General features: G+C 38.6%; 1 protein-coding gene across 9 annotated transcripts in view; it reads left to right on the forward strand.

The window, feature by feature from the left end:
- Positions 1 to 19,882, forward strand: part of HECTD1 (HECT domain E3 ubiquitin protein ligase 1) — a 104,237-nt gene that overhangs the window by 17,832 nt on the left and 66,523 nt on the right. For all 9 annotated transcript variants that reach the window (XM_013978136.2, XM_021099880.1, XM_021099877.1 and 6 more), the window contains exons 3-9: positions 9,631 to 9,865; positions 14,598 to 14,825; positions 16,166 to 16,447; positions 16,547 to 16,817; positions 17,572 to 17,648; positions 17,734 to 17,832; positions 19,563 to 19,677. In XM_013978136.2, coding sequence (XP_013833590.2) covers positions 9,631 to 9,865; positions 14,598 to 14,825; positions 16,166 to 16,447; positions 16,547 to 16,817; positions 17,572 to 17,648; positions 17,734 to 17,832; positions 19,563 to 19,677 — 1,307 coding nt within the window. The remainder of the gene's footprint in view (positions 1 to 9,630; positions 9,866 to 14,597; positions 14,826 to 16,165; positions 16,448 to 16,546; positions 16,818 to 17,571; positions 17,649 to 17,733; positions 17,833 to 19,562; positions 19,678 to 19,882) is intronic.

Genomic DNA, 19,882 nt, shown 5'->3' on the forward strand with positions numbered 1-19,882 from the left:
TGGCTTAGCACAAGAAGTCACAAAGCAGTCACTTTCACTGTAGTCATAAACCTCCTGGGGAACATAGACCTCCTCAGTGGATAGAGTATCAAGGTCACATTATGAAAAAGAATATATGAATACGTGGGTTGGGAGATAATATGGATATATCATTGGAAAGTGAAATCTGCCGTGGCATACAATTCTTCAAGCCTCCATCCTTTGCATATACTGTTGTTCTTACTTAGAAGATGCGTTTCCTTGGCAAACTTACATGGTTTTTTGAGCATCTTTTATATGCTAAGCACTGTATTTTATATACTTTATTCCAAATCCTTGCAGTAACTCTTGATGGCAGAGAATACCTTGATTTAACTCAAACTTCCTTTTTTTGTGAGGTCTTCCTTTCCCCAAATCCCCTGAGTTGACCTTTGCCTCTCAGAATTTTTTTAAAAATGAAATATTGTTGATGTACAACAGGTGTACAACATAGTGATTCACAATTTTTATTTTTATTTTGCTTTTTAGGGCCATGCCTGTGGCATGTGGAAGTTCCCAGGCTAGGGCTCGAATTGGAGCTATAGCTGCCACCCTACACCACAGCCACAGCAACACTGGATCTGAGCCATGTCTGCGACCTACATCACAGCTCTTGGCAATGCCAGATCACTGACTCACTCATCGAGGCTAGGGATCGAACCCACATCCTCATGGATACTAGTTGGATTCATTTCTGCTGCGCCACATGGGAACTCCTGATTCACAATTTTTAAAGGTTATGCTCAGTTTATAGTTATTATAAGATACTGGCTATGTTCCCTGTGTTGTACAATATATCCTTGTAGCTTATTTATATTATACATTGTAGTTTGTACCTCTAATCCCCTATCCCTATCTTGCTCCTTCCCCTTCCTTCTCCCCACTGGTAACTGCTAGTTTGTTCTCTGTATCAGTGAGTCTATTTCTTTTTTGTTATATTCACTAGTTTATTTTATTTTTTAGATTCTGCATATACATGATATCATACAGTATTTGCCTTTGTCTGACAAAGCACTTAGCACAATACTCTCCAAGTCCATTCTGTTATTGTAGATGGCAAAATTTCATTCTTTTTTAAAATTAAAAAATTTTTTTTATTACTCAAATGAATTTATCACATCTATAGTTGTATAATGATCATCACAGTCCATTTTCACAGGATTTCCATCCCACAACCCAAGCACATCCCCCACCCCCCAAAATGTCTCCTCTGGAGACCGTAAGTTTTTCAATGTCTGTGAGTCAGCATCTGTTCTGCAAAGTTCAGTCTGTCCTTTTTTCAGATTCCACATGTCAGTGAAAGCATTTGATGTTGGTGTCTCATTGTATGGCTGACTTCACTTAGTGTGATAATTTCTAGGTCCATCCATGTTGCTAAAAATGCTGGTATTTTGTTCCTTTTAATGGCTGAGTAATATTCCATTGTGTATATGTACCATATCTTCTTGATCCACTCCTCTGTCGATGGACATTTAGATTGTTTCCATGTCTTGGCTATTGCAAATAGTGCTGCAATGAACATCGGAGTACATGTGTCTTTGCGAGTCATGGTTTTCTCTGGATAGATGCCCAGGATTCAAATGGTAGTTCTATTTTGAGTTTTCTGAGGAATCTCCATACTGTTTTCCACAGTGGTTGCACCAATTTACAATCCCATCAACAGGGTACTAGGGTTCCTTTTTCTCCACACCCTCTCTAGCACTTATTGTTTGTAGACTTTTGGATGATGGCCATTCTGGCTGGTGTAAGATGGTACCTCATAGTGGTTTTGATTTGCATTTCTCTAATGATGAGTGATGTTGAACATCTTTTCATGTGTTTTTTGGCCATCTGTATGTCTTCTTTGGAGAAGTGTCTGTTTAGATCTTCTGCCCTTTTTTTTTTTTTTTTTTTTTTTTTTTTTTTTGTCTTTTGTTGTTGTTGTTGCTATTTCTTGGGCCGCACCTGCGGCATATGGAGGTTCCCAGGCTAGGGGTCCAATCGGAGCTGTAGCCACCGGCCTACGCCAGAGGCACAGCAACGCAGGATCCGAGCCGCGTCTGCAACCTACACCACAGCTCACGGCAACGCCGGATCGTTAACCCACTGAGCAAGGGCAGGGATCGAACCCGCAACCTCATGGTTCCTAGTCGGATTCGTTAACCACTGCGCCACGACGGGAACTCCTGCCCATTTTTTGATGGGGTTGTTTGTTTTTTTGGTATGGAGCTATAGAAAGTGTTTATAAATTATGGAGAGTAATCCCTTGTCAGTTGATTCAAAATTTCATTCTTTTTAATGGCTGAGTAGTATTCGTGTGTGTACCCGTGTACACACACACATCATGTGTTCTTTATCTACTTTTCTGTTGATAGATATTTAGCAGTTGTAAGTAGCTGCTGTGAACATTGGGGCATGAGCATGTATCTTTTCAAATTAGTGTTTTTGTTTTATTTGCATATATACTTAAGAGTGAAAATTGCTGGGTTACATGGTAGTGCTGTTCTTAGTTTTTTGAGAAACCTCTGCCGTTTTCCAGAGTGGCTGCACCAATTTACAGTCCCACCAACAGTGCACAAGGGTTCCCTTTTCTCCACACCCTGTCAGCATTTGTTATTTGCATTCTTTTTGATGAGAGCCATTCTGACAGCGATATCTCATTGTGGTTTTGATTTGTGTTTCTCTGATGATTAATGATTTCAAGCATCCTGTCATGTGCCTGTTGGCCATATAATGTTCTCTTTGGAAAAATATCTGTTTAGGTCCTCTGCCCATTTTTCAATCAGGTTGTTTGGTTTTTCTTATGTTGTATGAGCTGTTTAGGTATTTTGCATATTAATCCCCCCCCCAATTTTTAAAGAACATACTTCTTTCTTTCAAGTTTTTATTATAACACTTATATTTATTTTTACCTAATTGCATTATATTCATCTCTATTAAACTGAATTCTTTGAGACCAGGATTATTTTCTTAGTTCATCTATTAAATATTAATATTTTTTAGTTCATCTATAGGTAACAAGTACTGAAATTGGTACTTGTAGGAAACAGAGATAGATAAGGTATAGACCCTGCTATCAAGTACTCATGTTTTCATGGATGAGATAGGTAAATGGGAAAATATAATACAGTTTGACAGATGCTTTTCACTGAGTGCTCTGAAACCATCCAAGAGGACATAATTGAGAATGGGTGGTGATGGAGGTCTAAGGCAGGCTTCCTAGAGGAAGTGCTTTCTAACATGAGTTGTCTTAACATTTTTTAAATTTAATTTTTAAAGTTGCCTTAAAAAAGGAATACAAGTGAAAAGGAGGAGAAGGGGTAAAAGTAGTCTTGCAGAGGGGACGTGTGCAAGGACATGAAAGTCTAGTAAGAAAGTCTAGTTAGGAAGCTGTTGTAGTAATCCAGGTAAGAAATGATGAGGGTTGAACTTCAAGGGAAGGGACAGATAGTAAGCAGATATAGGACGTAGACCCATCAAGATCATGTATTGAATTTTGTATATATGATCAAGAGTTTGGAAGAATTTTATTATTTTTCTAGAGGACTGGCTCGACGTAAGTTAGAAAATAAATAGTACGGTTTTTGGTAGGGAAACTTTGTTTAGTTTTGGGCAGGTTTTATTTGATGATTCCTGAAACATCTCTAGGTATGACAGATGAATGGAGGAGGCAGTTAGGTCTAATTCTGAGATTTAGGAGGGTATTTTAGGCTAGATTCTAGACTTGGCATTTTGCTTTCTCTGGGAAATGAGAGATAAAAGTGAATTCACTTTGTTGTCTTGTGGACGGTGTGAGTCAGGGGAAGGAGGTGGGTGACCTTATGGAGTCTGGCCTAGGGTGAAGGCATGTGTGTAGAGGGGTTGAGGCATGTTAGTGAGGGATTGGGCACAGGGTAGTGGAGAAGCAGATCAGTAAGGCACCTGATGAAGTTCTTTTTGTTTGGTTTCACTTTATATGAGCAAAATGTTCTTAATTTTTTGTTATCATTCTTTCAATAAATACAATTTGGAATGCCTTCCTATATGCAGAGAACCCTGCTGGGTGCTGAATGAAATACATCTCTACTCCTGAGGATCTTACAAACCTTTGGGAGAGAGTTACAAAGGACAACAAAAAAATTTAAGATAAATATACGTTGTCGAAGTAAATTAAGACAAAAAACAGGAGTCCTGTTTTGGGTACTTAGGAAAGGTAAGCCTGAAGCTGACAAGAAGGATGACAAAGAACCAACCATGAAAAAAGTTGGGGGAAAAGTTATTTTAGTACTTTAAACAAGAGTTTGAAATTAGCTTAGATTAAATGCGTAAAAGATGTGGAGAAAAGTGGACAGATTTAGGGTATATTTTAGATTGGGAAATTGGTGGAATTTAACAAATGAATTAGATGTGTGATATGAGGAAAATAAAGGGGAAAACTCAGGTTGATTCTCAGGTTTTTGCCTTTCTGGATGACTGTGACATATAAAAAAGGCAGTGGGAGTTCCCCCCCGTCTTGGCAAAGTGGAAATGAATGCAACTAGGAACCATGAGGTTGCAGGTTCGATCCCTGGCCCCGCTCAGTGGGTTAAGGATCCGGCATTGCTGTGAGCTGTGGCATAGGCTGACAGCAACAGCTCGATTCAGCCCCTAGCCTGGGAACCTCCATATGCTGTGGGTGTGGCCCTAAGAAGACAAAAGACAAAAAAAATAAAAAAGGCAGTGATTTGAGCATGGAGGCATATATCAGGTGTTTTGTTTTGAACATACTAATTTTAATATGCTGTGATAATTCTAAATGAAGATAGTGATAGTGAGTTAGTAGGTCTAGGGTAGAGATAACATTCTGCGTTTTCATGGTGTAGATAAGATTGATAGCTATGGTGTATGAGCAAAGGAAATTTATAACTGAGGCTAGAGTGGAAAACCAAGAGAGTCACTAAGCCAAGAGAAAGTTGGAGAAAAGGTGTGAAATAGTCATTTCTTACTATGGAAGAAATGTCGAAGAATTATTGGACATTGTGCTTATTTAATGTTAATCACAGATTTATAATGAATTTTCTTTATTATGTAAATTTCTTAGTTAATTTTTGTTGACATGGATTTAGATCTAGAGAAAGTTCTGATTGTGATTGTAGCCCAGGAAAAAGGCGAGGAACTTGATAGTCTTACTCACAGAAGATGGTTGTGTACTTGCTGAATAACCATGAAGCTCAAGTTGAATTTAAACACTGAATTGGGGAGTTCTCATTGTGGCACAGTGGAAATGAATCCGACAAGTGTTTGTGAGGTTGCAGTTTCAATCCCTGGTCTCGCTTAGTGGTTGGGGATCTGTTGTTGCTGTGAGCTATGGTGTAGGTCGTAGATACAGCTTGGGTCTTACGTTGCTGTGGCCATGGCATTGGCCAGCGGCTGTAGCTCCGTTTTGGCCCCTAGCCTGGGAACTTGCATGTGTCTTGGGTGTGGCCCTTAAAAAAAAGCAAATACATTTTAAAAAATTAAACACTTAATTGAAGTATCTGTCAAAAGAGTTTATTTGGAAATCGTGCTAAGAAATTCCCTAACCAGGTGAAATGTTAGTTTCTTTCTTTTTTTTCTTTTTTTTTTTGCTTTGTAGGGCTGCACCTGCGGCATATGGAGGTTCCCAGGCTAGGGGTCGAATGGGAGCTGCAGCTGCTGGCCTACACCACAGCCATAGCAATGCAGGATCTGAGCTGCGTCTGCAGCCTACACCACAGCTTACAGCCATGCCAGATCCTTAACCCACTGAGCGAGGCCAGGGATCAAACCTGCAACCTTGTGGTTCCTAGTTGGACTTGTTTCTGCTGTGCCACGGCGGGAACTCCTTGAAACGTTGGTTTCTTAAATGTTTATATCATGGTGACTATATTAAAGCAGAATATCCAGGAGAGTATGTTAAGAAACAACACTTGTTAGTGATTTGTTTTAGTTACCATATGAACTTTCAGGTATATAACTATTGTTCTTTCAACTCTTCTGTACTTTTCAGGATTCATTGGTTCATATTAACATTTTTCCTTACCTTTTTGCTCAGTTTATTATTGAGATTTTTGTAAATTGCTTTGGTTCTAAACTGAAAAATTAGTGAATATTCCTAGAATACCTTCTAATGGTTGAAAAAGCAACTCAAGAGCTAGAAAAACAAAAATTTTTTCTGTCCAATAGCCAAAAGTTACAATAAAAGTTTTGTCTCCTACCCTTAAAAGGTTTACAAACCAGGTTTTCGTTATACTTGACATAAAATAAGCTCTTAAGTATGTAAAATGTTTTTATTTTTCTCTTAGAAATGAAATTGATCATAGTTAAAAGCTGAGGAGAACCTGTGTTTAGAACTTTCTGTGTTTTATTTAAACTGGCCCTTTAGGCATACTTTCAGGAGACATGTCACATTTTAGGGAACATAGTTATTCCCCAAATAAGCAAGTATCACATTTCCCCATGAAATAAAGTTATACTAAATATTTATTTTATTTTATTTATTTATTTATTTTTGTCTTTTTGCCATTTCTTGGGCTGCTCCCGTGGCATATGGAGGTTCCCAGGCTAGGGGTCGAATCGGAGCTGTAGCCGCCGACCTACACCAGAGCCACAGCAACGAGGGATCCGAGCCGCTTCTGCAACTTACACCACAGCTCACGGCAACGCCGGATCCTTAACCCACTGAGCAAGGGCAAGGACCGAACCCGTAACCTCATGGTTCCTAGTCGGATTCGTTAACCACTGCGCTACGACGGGAACTCTCTTTTAATTTTGTTTGTTTGTTTGTTTGACCATGCCCACGGCATAAAGAAGTTCCTGGGCTAGGGATTGAACCCATGCCACAGCTGTAACCAAAGCTACAGCGGTGACAACAGTGGATCCTTAACCCACTGAACCACAAGGGAACTCTGGTAGATCCATTCTTGTCATTTGGTCTGAAGACCGTGAACTTCAACATTTTATTCTTTTTTCAAAAGCTACTGTTTTCTAAGGAAAAAACATTACTTTTTAAAACTATGCCTAAGTTCCTGTCGTGGCTTAGCGGTTAAAGAATCTGACTGGCATCCATGAGGACGCAGTTTCGATCCCTGGCCCCCCTCAGTGGGTTAAGGATCCGGCATTGCTGTGAGCTGTGGTTTAGGTCGCAGACATGGCTCAGATCTTGTTTGGCTGTGGCTGTGGCGTAGGCCAGCAGTCATGAGTCCATTTTGACCCCTAGCCTGGGAACCTCCATATGCCTTGGTGTCGCCCTAAAGAGCTAAAAAAAAAAAAAAAAAAAAAAGACTATGTTGTTTCTCCCCAGTACTAACACTTTTATAGTCGCATCTCTTCATTTATTATCTCTGTCAATGTAGAGAGCAGCAAAAATGCTTTAAGATTCTAATATGGTAGTAAGTCTGATCTTACCCGAGAACTCTCAGACTATCTCCCAAACCTAGTCTTTTTTTTTTTTTTTTTGCTTTTTAGGGCCACACCCACGGCATATGGAGGTTCTCAGGCAAGGGGTCGAATTGGAGCTACAGCTGCCGGCCTACGCCACAGCAATGCAGGGTCCGAGTGGCCTCTGTAAACTACGCAACAGCTCATGGCAACGCCAGATCCTTAACCCATTGAGTGAGGCCAGGGATCAAACCCACAACCTCATGGTTCCTAGTCGGAATTGTTTCCTCTGCACCACGATGGGAACTCCTCCCATAACCTAGTCTTAAAGCATTTCCTCCTCAGAAAAATTACAAGTGACTATGTGACCTAGGTTGCCAGTGATGCTGATTAATAAAAACCACTTTTTTTTTTTCTTTTTACAGCTATACCTGCAGCATATGGAAGTTCCCAGGCTAGGAGGTTGAATTGGAGCTGTAGCTGCAGGCTATGCCACAGCCACAGCCACGCCAGATCTGAGCCACATCTGCAGCCTATGCAGATCCTTAACCCTTTGAGTGAGGCCAGGGATCAAACCCACATCCTCACAGACACTGTCTGTTTCCTAACCCACTCAGCCACAAAGGGAATTCCAAAAAAACCACCTGTGTTTAATCAGTGACTGGTCAGTCATTGAATGCAAGAGGTGTTCTAAAAAAATTTTTTTTTTTTTAATCTTTTTAGTGCCACACATGTGGCATTTGTAAGTTCCCAGGCTAGGAGTCGAATCTGAGCTATAGCTGCCGGCCTAAGCCACAGCCACAAAAATGCCAGATCCAAGCTGCGTCTGCGACCTACACCATAGCTCCTGATGTTGCTGGATAATTAACCCACTGAGCAAGGCCAGGGATCAAACCTGCATCCTCATGGAAACTAGTCGGATTCCTTTCCACTGTGCCACAACGGGACCCCTAAAATCTTTAATAGTATTTATGCTGCTAGACCCCTTAAATGACCATCATCCAACCCACTAAAGGACAGAGTTACTTTGATGTTTTTACAGGTATTTTTAAAAAGCTACTAAATATATGGCACATTTAAAATTGGAGGAAAAATAGTTCCACTTAAACATTGAGAGTACAGTCAGCCCTGTGTATACGTGTATCCTCCATATCCACATAATTTAATATAAGGGACATAAGTAACTGCAAGTTTTGGTATCCCTGAAACCTTTCTTCCTTGGATAGTAAAGGATGACTCTAATGCCTTTTGTGTTACATGTAGCCAATTTAAAGTTTAGTCCATGCTGAGAAAATAAAATACTTGATGTCATAAAACTGAGATTTCTACTAAATGTGATTTATGGTCTTTTATAATTTAAGTGTTGAGAAAATATTGATTAAAAAGGCAAACTGTGCTTTGAATAAAACTCTTGTGTAGGTTTCTATAGAAGGCATTAGCTATTCATAGGAAAACGGGGGTACTAAGGTTAATTAGTTTATTAATATGGTGCCAAGATACTGAGCTAAATGTTTAATGTATATAATTTCATTTAATCTTCATAGCATCCATATAAAGTAGGTATTGATTAGATAGATCTTTGCTTTACAAATGAGGAAACAGGATCATAAAGATTATATAGCTCTGTTCTGCGTTTTGCCTCGGTCTGTTAAACCCCAGATCATCTCTTGTTCGCATAATACATGAATTGAACCATGTCCCTGCATTCAAGAACTCAGTGTAAAAAAGGAAATAAAGTGAAACATTGAACTCTGTGTATACTGTTTTTATGAGGCTTTAGGAACACAAAAGTACCTCTTAACCATTTGGGGAGGTTAGGAAAGGTTTTACAGAGTTGATGTATGAGCTGAGTATTGAATAGGGATTTTTTTTTTGAACGTGGTTTCAAGTTAATGCTGCTACTTTAGATTGTTTACAACTTGCTATTTTCAGCAACGATGAAATTAGCGTATGAGTATTAATGGAAGCAAAAGCAGTGTGAAAAATATTACCTAATGCACATGTAGAGATGGTGTTGAGCATGATATGTTACAGTTGTTTGTTTGTTTGTTTTTCTTTTTTGGCTGCATCTGCAATATGTGGAAGTTCCTGGGCCAGGGATTGAATCCGAGCCGGAACTGTGACCTATGCCACAGCTGCATCAATGCTGAATCCTTAATGCACTGGGCCAGCAGCAGGAATTCCTGTGTTATAGCTTTTATTATCTGTTTTTTTGGTTATTTTTTTTATCTTAAGAATTGAGTAATCCTAGCTGTAATATGGTTTCTTTTACTACAGATGTCCTCCTCGCACTTTCTTACCAGCCCTCTGCAAGATTTTTCTTGATGAAAGTGCTCCAGACAACGTGTTAGAGGTGACCGCCCGTGCCATAACATACTACCTGGACGTATCTGCAGAATGCACCCGAAGGATTGTTGGGGTGGATGGAGCTATAAAAGCACTTTGCAATCGTTTGGTTGTGGTTGAACTTAACAACAGAACAAGCAGAGACTTAGCTGAACAATGTGTGAAGGTAAGTCTTGATTATTTATTGGTCCATTTGAAGATCACTTAGAGAATGAAAAATGTATTTTGCAAAAATAATAATAATAATAATGTTCTTTCTATCATCAATCTTACTTAATTGAGAGTGACTGAGAACAGTGAAAGTCACAATCCTTGTGGTACCAAGGGGATCCTATGTTGCTTGGGAAAAGAAATCTTATCTTTGAAGGAAAATTGATAATGCTCTTCTGTGTTGCCTCAGTGCTCTTTGGTTCTTGGGTAGCCATTAACACTATGAGATAGGTTATTTCTGTTCTTTTTAAAAAAAGAATTATTTTTTTATTTTACAATTTTTATTTGGTTATTTCTGTTCTTATCCAGAATGATTTTGTATGTATATTATAACAACAGCAACCATGACAACTAACTGACCACTAGCGCCAGGCATTATTCTAAACACTTTACATACATTAATTCAGTTAGTCTTCATGACAACTCTGTATGAGGTAGGTGCTGCTGATATCATCACTTCTGCTTTATAGGTGAAAAAAATTCAAGTACACCAAGATTAAGTAACTTGCTCTGGGTGTATAAGTAATTAGTGGCAGAGAGCCAAGATTCAAAGATTAGGAATTTGAAGATTGGGAAATCTGGTTCTAGGACCTATGAATTTAAATATTTTGCTATGCTCTTTAGAGTTAGCTATTTTGTTTTATTCCTGATGGGACTAATTATAAACTGTACGTAATTGTAAAAGCATCAGAACTGGTCAATAGTTTATTGGAACTATTTGGTGAAAACATTTGGATTTTATATGATTCTCTTATGATTTCTATTTTATTCTTTTTATGATTCTTGCTGCTCTAGAGCAGCAATTTCAAACTTTTTGTTCCAGGATCCCTTTACAAGTCTTTTTTTTTTTTTTTTTTGTCTTTTTGCCTTTCCTAGGGTTGCTCCCGCGGCATATGGAGGTTCCCAGGCTAGGGGTCTAATCGGAGCTGTAGCCACCAGTCTACACCAGAGCCACAGCAACTCGGGATCCGAGCCGCATCTGCAACCTACATCACAGCTCATGGCAACACCGGATCTTTAACCCACTGAGCAAGACCAGGGACCAAACCCGCAACCTCATGGTTCCTAGTCGGATTCGTTAACCGCTGCGCCACAAAGGGAACTCCACAAGTCTTATATTATTGAGGATCCCCCCAAAAGCCTTTGTTTATGTTGGCTATAACTATTTATATTTACCATATTAGATATTAAAACAGAATTTAAAAATATTTATTCATTTTTAACTGACTGTGTGTTAACATACATTTTTAAGGATAGTAACTATTTCTTGAACAAAGAGAAAATTAGGGAGAAGAGTAACGTTCTTTAGCATTTTTGCAAGTCTACTTTGAAATGTCTGGCTTAATAGAAGCTGGATCCTCATATCTGCTGCTGCTGCTATATCACACTTAATATAACTTTTGGAAAACTTTACCTTACACTCCTGAGAGAACAAGAGAGAAAAAAATAATTACTATTTTAGTATTATTTTGAAAAAAGTTTTAACTTTAGGGATCCCTGAAAATGTCTTCTGCATGCTTTGAGAGTTGTTTTTGTAGGTATTAACGTCCTGACTTTCTGCCTCTGTGTTATAGATTTATTTCTGTCTGTGCCTGGCCTCAGAGGAAGAGAGATTCGTTTTTCTGTTTAGAGCTTTTCCGCCTCTTAATCTCTTGATCACATCACTTCATTTTTCTTCCTGGACTGGGATTTTACTGTATTGCTTTTATTCACTGACCTGTATTTTCAGACTCCTTCTTGCCTCTGAACACTTTGCTCTCCCTTTCTGTTTCCTTTTCCTTTGCAGATTATTCTTACTTTAATTCATTCCTCAATGGTAGTGTTTCCTAAGGATCTGTTTTTACCTTCCTTTTTTTTTTTTTTTTTTTTTTTTTTTGTCTTTTTGATGTTTCTTGGACCGTTCCCGTAGCTAGGGGTCCAATCAGAGCTGTAGCCATCAGCCTACGCCAGAGCCACAGCAACGCAGGATCCGAGCTGCGTCTGCAACCTACACCACAGCTCACGGCAACGCCGGACCCTTAACCCACTGAGCAAGGTCCGGGCTTGAACCCACAACCTCATGGTTCCTAGGCGGATTCGTTAACCACTGTGCCACGACGGGAACTCCTGTTTTTACCTTCTTAAATCTTTATAAACTTGGCCTTAGACAGTCTCAACTATAAGCATTAGTACAGACATATGTGCACATGCACACGCACACCCTTTCGCTCTTTATCTCTGGAGTTGACCTTTCTCTTGAGTTCTGGAACTCCACATTCCAAGGCCTATTGGAATATTTAACTGGATTCTGAATTCATTATCTTTCATTACAAGTAATTGCCTATCTTGATAAATGGAATCAATTTGTACAGTTTACAACAGAAAGCTCTGCTTTATCCTTTAGTTCCTTCTTTCCACTCCATGTGTATAATTAATGATCAAGTCCTTTTCTAGTTTATTTCATTGTTTGTCCTTGCTGTTAGTGCCTTAGTTAAGCCCTCATTGTTTCATGAATATTAATGCTTGATTTTTGCATTTGCTTCTACACTCTTCTTATACTTTGTTTCCTGCAGTTATTAACTAGAAATTTAATTATATTATTTCCTTGCTTGCTTAAAACATATTTCTTGCTTACAGAATAAAGTCTAAATTTCTGGTATGCCTGTAAGACTTAGGGACCCTGTTAACTCTTTAGTTCTACCTGAAAACATCAATATAATTTAGAAAATAAAAGTTGACTTTTAATGTCTTATTAGTCGTAGAGTATGAGGATGATGAATAAATGTAATAGCTGGCATTTATTGATTTTTTTTAATTTAAATTTTATTTTGTCTTTTCTAGGGCTGCACACGTGGCATATGGGGGTTCCCAGGCTAGGGGTCTAATCGGAGCTGGAGCCACCAGCCTACGCCAGAAACACAGCAATGCAGGATCCGAGCCGCATCTGCAACCTATACCACAGCTCACGGCACCAATGGATCCTTAGCCCACTGAGCAAAGCCAGGGATCAAACCCAAAACCTGATGGCTCCTAGTCGGATTCGTTAACCACTGAGCTACAATGGGAACTCCTATTGATTTTTTTTTTTAATTTTATTTTTATTTATTTATTTTATTTTATTTTGCCTTTTGTCTTTTTAGGGCCGCACCTGTGGCATATGGAGGTTCCCAGGCTAGGGGTCTAATCGGAGCTGTAGCTGCTGGCCTATGCCAGAGCTGGCCTATACCACAGCTCACGGCAACGCCGGATCCTTATCCCAAGGTGAGGGATTGAACCTGCAACTTCGTGGTTCCTAGTTGGATTCGTTTCTGCTGTGCCATGATGGGAATTCCTGATTTTTTTTTAAATGTCTAGGACCTTTACAAACTTTCGCTAAATTACTTGTAGTTCTTAGATTGCCATGTAGTTCTTACTTTACCACCTATTCCTATACTGTCCAATATGGTAGCTATATGACTATTAAACACTTCAAATTAAGATGTGTTGTAAGTATAAAATATATTTTGGGAGTTCCCGTCGTGGTGCAGTGGTTAACGAATCCGACTAGGAACCATGAGGTTGCGGGTTCGGTCCCTGCCCTTGCTCAGTGGGTTAACGATCCGGCGTTGCCGTGAGCTGTGGTGTAGGTTGCAGATGCGGCTCGGATCCCGCGTTGCTGTGGCTCTGGCGTAGGCCGGTGGCTGCAGCTCCAATTCGACCCCTGGCCTGGGAACCTCCATATGCCGCAGGAGCGGCCCAAGAAATAGCAACAACAACAACAAAAAAGACAAAAAGACAAAAAAAAAAAAAATAAAATAAAATATATTTTGAAGACTTAATTTTATTCACTTTGAAGACAATACATAAAAGAATGTAAAATATATCAATTTTTATATTGATCACATGTTGAAATAATGACACCAAGGATATATTGGGCTAAATAAAATATATTAATGTTAGTTTCTAATATTTCATTTCACTTTTTAATTTTTTTTAGTGGAAGTTTATTCTTTTTTTTTTTTTTTTGCTCTTTTTTTTAGGGCCACACTTTCGACATGTGAAAGTTCCCAGGCTTGTGGTCGAATTGGAACTACAGCTGCTGGCCTACACCACAGCCATAGCAATGCTGGATCCAAGCTGCATCTTCAGTCTACACCACAGCTCACAGCACCACCGGATCCTTAACCCACTGAGCCAGACTAGGGATCGAACCCACGTCCTTATGGAGTTCGTTAACTGCTGACCCACTAAGGGAACTCCTGTGAAAGTTTATTCTTAAATGTACAACAGGCTCCACATCAACACTTCATTCTAGCTGTCAGTGGCACCATAATATGACAGGGAATCCCCATGTTTAAACAAGTGTGGAATTAAGGATCACCATTGCCTCAGGTACCAGGAACAGCTTTTTGACAGATTTCTTAATTCCACCTGTAACCTTACCCACAGCCTTTCACCTCCCTGAGTTTGTTCTGATTCTCTTTCTATTTCTACTTGAATGTCTTATTTTCCTTGTCTCTCTCCTTGGCTGTCTTCTTGGGCTGATTCAGGGACTTCTTGCTACCTTCATAGCCAGACATGGCACCTGCCACCCCTTTCTCAGACCCTGCCCTTTCTTTTTAAAATATGGCTGCTAGTAAATTTGATGGGTACATTATGTTTTCCACCATTCTAGAAAATTAAAATTGGACTTACTATATTCTTTTGTTAAATTTGTTTTACTCTTGTAGGTGTTAGAACTGATATGCACTCGTGAGTCAGGAGCGGTCTTTGAGGCTGGTGGTTTGAATTGTGTGCTTACCTTCATTCGTGACAGTGGACACCTGGTTCATAAAGATACATTGCACTCTGCCATGGCTGTGGTATCAAGACTCTGTGGCAAAATGGAACCTCAAGATTCTTCTTTAGAAATTTGTGTAGAATCTCTGTCTAGTTTATTAAAACATGAAGATCATCAGGTAAAATAAATCACCGTTGTATACTTTGTTTTCAGAACGTGATTTTATAGTGTCTGTGAGTTATAACTCTGATATACAGTTGACCCTTGAGACAACGTGGGGGTTAGAGATACTGACTTTCTACGCAGTTGAAAATCACCCCTATCTGGGGTTCTTCATCTGTGCATCAACTCACTTTAGATCATATTCTGTAGTGCCAATTTAGTGGTGGGTAGGGGGGAATCCACATATAAATAAGCTGACACAGGGCAAACTCATGTTGGTTGTTCAAGGGTTAACCTTAGTGTAGTTTGAACTTTTTGCTTGATGAGACAGTGATAATTCAGTCTTCTCTTTCTCTCATTTTATATCTCTATATAGTAGTCTTTTTTCTTTTGACAATGAAACATTTTAAATTTATAAAAGTGATATATGGTTATTCTTAAAATTCAGATACTTTAGAAATACATCATTTTTAAAACTGCACTTAAACCCACTGTAATTTGTTGGGTCAGCACAGTTTTGTTGACTTAAAAAGGTAGTTCTCATTGAAGTAAAATAACAATATTTAAAATTTTATATGTGTAAACGTTTGTTGAATTAACATACTTTAGAAAATAAAACTTGAGTTCCCTTGTGGTGCTGCATTGTTAATACAGCAGTTCAGGTTGCTGCTATGGCGAGAATTCTTTCTCTGGCCTGGGAACTTATGCATGCCACAGGCACAGCCAAAAAACAAATTAAAAAACAACAACAACTTGACTTTTAATGCCTTTTTACCATTTTTTAAAAATTATTTTTATTTTTCCTTTTTTGACCACTCTGATCATTCCTGGGCCAGGCATCGTGTCTGAGCTGTAGTTGCGACCTAAACTGCAGCTGCAGCAATGCCAGATCCTTAACCCGCTGTGCTGGGCTGGCGATCAAATCTGCATCCCAGTGCTCCTAGGACACCGCCAATCCTGTTGTGCTTCAGTGGGAACTCCCCCTTTTACCACTTAGATTTTAATTATTTTTCAGTTGATATTCATAGATTATCTTGGCAAAGTTGTACATAATAATAGTTAATGTTTACTGAGCTCTTAATATTCATCTTAGTTCTTTACATATCTTTTCTGAGCTCAGATAATGAATTAGGTACTTTTACTGTTCCCATTTTGCAGGTAAGGAAACTGACACCTTGAACAGTTAAGTGACATTATCAGGTTATATAGTTAGCAGAATGTGGAAGCCAGGATTCAAATCTGGAGAGATTGTGCACTTCGTTACAACTGCCTTTTTAAAAGTCTCAGTATTGAAATAAACAGTTCTGGTCCCTTTTAGGTGAATTTTATCCATATGTATGTTCTTTACATAATTAGGTTTCAGATGGAGCTCTGCGATGTTTTGCATCACTAGCTGACCGATTTACCCGTCGTGGTGTTGACCCAGCTCCGTTAGCCAAGCATGGATTAACTGAGGAATTGTTATCTCGAATGGCTGCTGCTGGTGGTACTGTATCAGGGCCATCATCTGCTTGCAAACCAGGTCGCAGCACCACGGGAGCGCCTTCCACGGCTGCAGACTCCAAATTGAGTAACCAGGTGTCAACAATTGTGAGCCTGCTCTCAACACTTTGTAGAGGCTCTCCGGTAGTAACACATGTAAGGGTGTTTTTGAATCTTAGATATTTAATCTTTCAGAAGAAGTGCTTTTGTATAATGCTTATATATTAAAATTTTTTTCTCCTGTTCTTTTTTTAGGATCTCCTGAGGTCGGAGCTTCCAGATTCAATTGAAAGTGCATTGCAGGGTGACGAAAGATGTGTGCTTGATACCATGCGTTTGGTTGACCTTCTCTTGGTGCTATTATTTGAAGGACGAAAGGCTTTGCCAAAGTCTAGTGCTGGATCCACAGGCAGAATCCCAGGACTCCGGAGATTGGATAGTTCTGGGGAGCGCTCACATCGGCAGCTTATAGACTGTATTCGAAGTAAAGATACTGATGCACTTATAGATGCAATTGACACAGGAGGTTGGAAAATATTTTTTAAAATATAAAAACTGTGAGATAAGCAATTTCTAAGTTTCTAGGTTTTGGACAGTTTTTTTACGCAGTTGTGCCAGATGACATAATGGCCAACCTCTTCCATATCTCCTCTCCCCATATATATAAATTATAAGCCTGGTGCATAAGCCTCCTAAGTAAATGCTTAGTGAATGAGTAAATAAAATTTACCTGTTTTATTGCCAGAAGTTCATGCCAATTCTTAGGTTAATAAGTGCAGATTGAATTCAGGGCTTTATTTATTAATTTTTTATTTTCTCAAGATTAATGGAAAGTGATACAAGTGAATTACTGTAATATATAGTAAATTTTTTTAGACTGCTTCAGGAAGTGATTAGCAAATATAAGGATGCTTCTGGGTCATCAGACTTTTCTTTTGATTTCATGTGTGGTTTGGTTTCTTTTCCACAGTTATGCCTTGAAGCAAATAGTACTCTTGAGTTTTATTATATCTTTAGTTTTTTTCTTTCTTATTTTATGTTTATTTTTAAGGCTTATAGCTTGTGAAGCCTCAGTGGTTTAAAATTTTAAAATACTTTTTCTTAGTAGAATTTATATTTGCTGATTATTTGCTGCTTTATGGTTTATTAAATGTTTAAAATTGGCTCTATATTTATTGATTACTGATAACATTATTGAAATGGTTCCCACTTTAGAAAAGTTCTTTATTATTTTATTGGCTTTTAAAATTTTTATTAATTTTTTTCGTTCAAACTTCCAGCCTTTGAAGTAAATTTTATGGATGATGTGGGTCAGACTCTATTAAACTGGGCCTCTGCTTTTGGAACTCAGGAAATGGTAAGCTAGTAATTAAAAACTAATGTTTTAAATCAAAGATGGAAATATTAATAAGGCAGCTTTATGATTCTTCATCATTTTACAGGTAGAATTTCTTTGTGAAAGAGGTGCTGATGTTAATAGGGGTCAGAGGTCATCTTCTTTACATTATGCTGCATGTTTTGGAAGACCTCAAGTAGCAAAGGTAAAATCTAGATTTTTAAATTATTAATATTTAACATTTACATGTCTCCAAATTAAAATAATGTAAAGTTTATTCTGATAAGCCATGCTTCCACGCTATCTCCATTGGCTTCATTTTCACTTGTCTACTTTAGGTAAGAGGTTTTTGTTTATCTTTTGTTTCTTAATGCAAGTACAAGCAAAAATAAATATGTGTTTATTTTCTCCTTATACAAAATGTGACATATACACTGAGCTATAGCTTGCTTTTTTCATTTAATAATACACATTGAAGGAGTTCCTTGTTGATGCAGTGGGTTAAGTATCCAGCATGGCCACTGCTGTGGCATGGATTTAGTTCCTGTCCTGGGAAATAAGTCAGACAGAGAAAGACAAATACTGTATGATTTCACTTAGGTGAAGAAGTAAAAAACAAAACAAAGGAACAAACATAAAACAGAAACAGGGAAAAAAACTTTCCAAAGTTCCTTGCTAATCTGAGTCAAAGCTATTATGATTCTCCTACAAACGGAGTATTTGCTATTTTGATAAACAGAAATAATAGTAACATGTATAAAGTTATTCATTACCAAGAGTAAAAAATTGGGAAAAAACAAGTTTTCAGCAACAGGTGAGTGGCTGAATAAACTTGCAATATATTCGCATAGCTGGTGTAGGCCGGTGACTATAGCTCTGATTGGACCCCTAGCCTGGGAACTTGCATATGCCATGGTTCTGGCCCTAAAATACAATAAATGAAAAAAAAAAATTGGTGAACAGTGTGAATTAATACTTAAGACCTAAATGTGGTATTTCATTCGAGAAGAATTGATTTAACTTGGTACTTGGCAATGTGTAGGAAATGATGATGATTATCACACCACAAACTGAATACCAGTACCTCTGTTAAAGTAAAGAAATTGAGAGTTCCCATTGTGGCTCAGCAGTAACAATCCTGACTAGTATCCATGAGGATGCAGATTTGATCCCTGTTCTCACTCAGTGGGTTAAGGATCTGGTGGTGTTGCTGTGAGCTGTGGTGTAGGTTGCAGATGCAGCTCTGATCCCGCCTAGCTGTGGCTGTGGCTGTGGCAGGCAGCTGCAGCTCTGATTTGACTCCAGCCTGGGATTTCCATATGCTGCACGTTCAGACCTGAAAAGCAAAACATTAATAAATAAATAAAGAAATTGGGAAGAGGAGTTTGATGAAGGAGATGACAGGTTCAGATGTGAAAACATTTAATTGGGAGTTTTTTTTTTTTTTTTTTTTAACCATAACAGACTATTTTATTTTATTTTTTAATTTATTTTATTTTATTTTATTTTTGTCTTTTCCAGGGCCGCACCAGTGGCATATGGAGGTTCCCAGGCTAGGGGTCCAATCGGAGCTGTAGCCACCGGCCTATTCCAGAGCCACAGCAACGCCAGATCCAAGCCATGTCTGCAACCTACACCACAGCTCACGGCAATGCCAGATCCTTAACACACTGAGCGAGGCCAGGGATTGAACCCTAAACCTCATGGTTCCTAGTCGGACTCCTTTCCACTATGCCACGATGGGAACTCCAGTAAATCACTTTTAAGGTGGTATGTGCAGAGGCAGAGATTTCAGTTGATACCTCTTTGATTTAAATAATTCTGTTAAGTCTGCAATCTAAAGTACATGGGTACGATCTAAAGGTTGCCGAATTGGATGTTTAAGAAGTAAGGTGAGTTAATTATTCTATCTAAATTAATGCCTTTCTTTTCTAGACTCTCTTAAGGCATGGTGCAAACCCAGATCTGAGAGATGAAGATGGGAAAACTCCATTAGATAAAGCTCGGGAAAGGGGCCATAGTGAAGTAGTAGCTATTCTTCAGTCTCCAGGTGAGTGGTAATATCTTTCCTTTTAAGCCATCTGACATTACTTTTCAGCTTCTGTTCCATAGAAGTAGCTTTCTGTAGACATGCTAACATTATATAAACAAACAGATGTATATATATACTTTTACCTTTGATAAACCTTTAATAGTGTACTGTTTTGTTCTTTGAGACTGTGGCTGCATAATTCCAGAATGACCAAATTAAAAGT

This window comes from Sus scrofa, chromosome 7 (assembly GCF_000003025.6).
Source record: "Sus scrofa isolate TJ Tabasco breed Duroc chromosome 7, Sscrofa11.1, whole genome shotgun sequence".
Lineage (NCBI taxonomy): Eukaryota > Metazoa > Chordata > Mammalia > Artiodactyla > Suidae > Sus > Sus scrofa.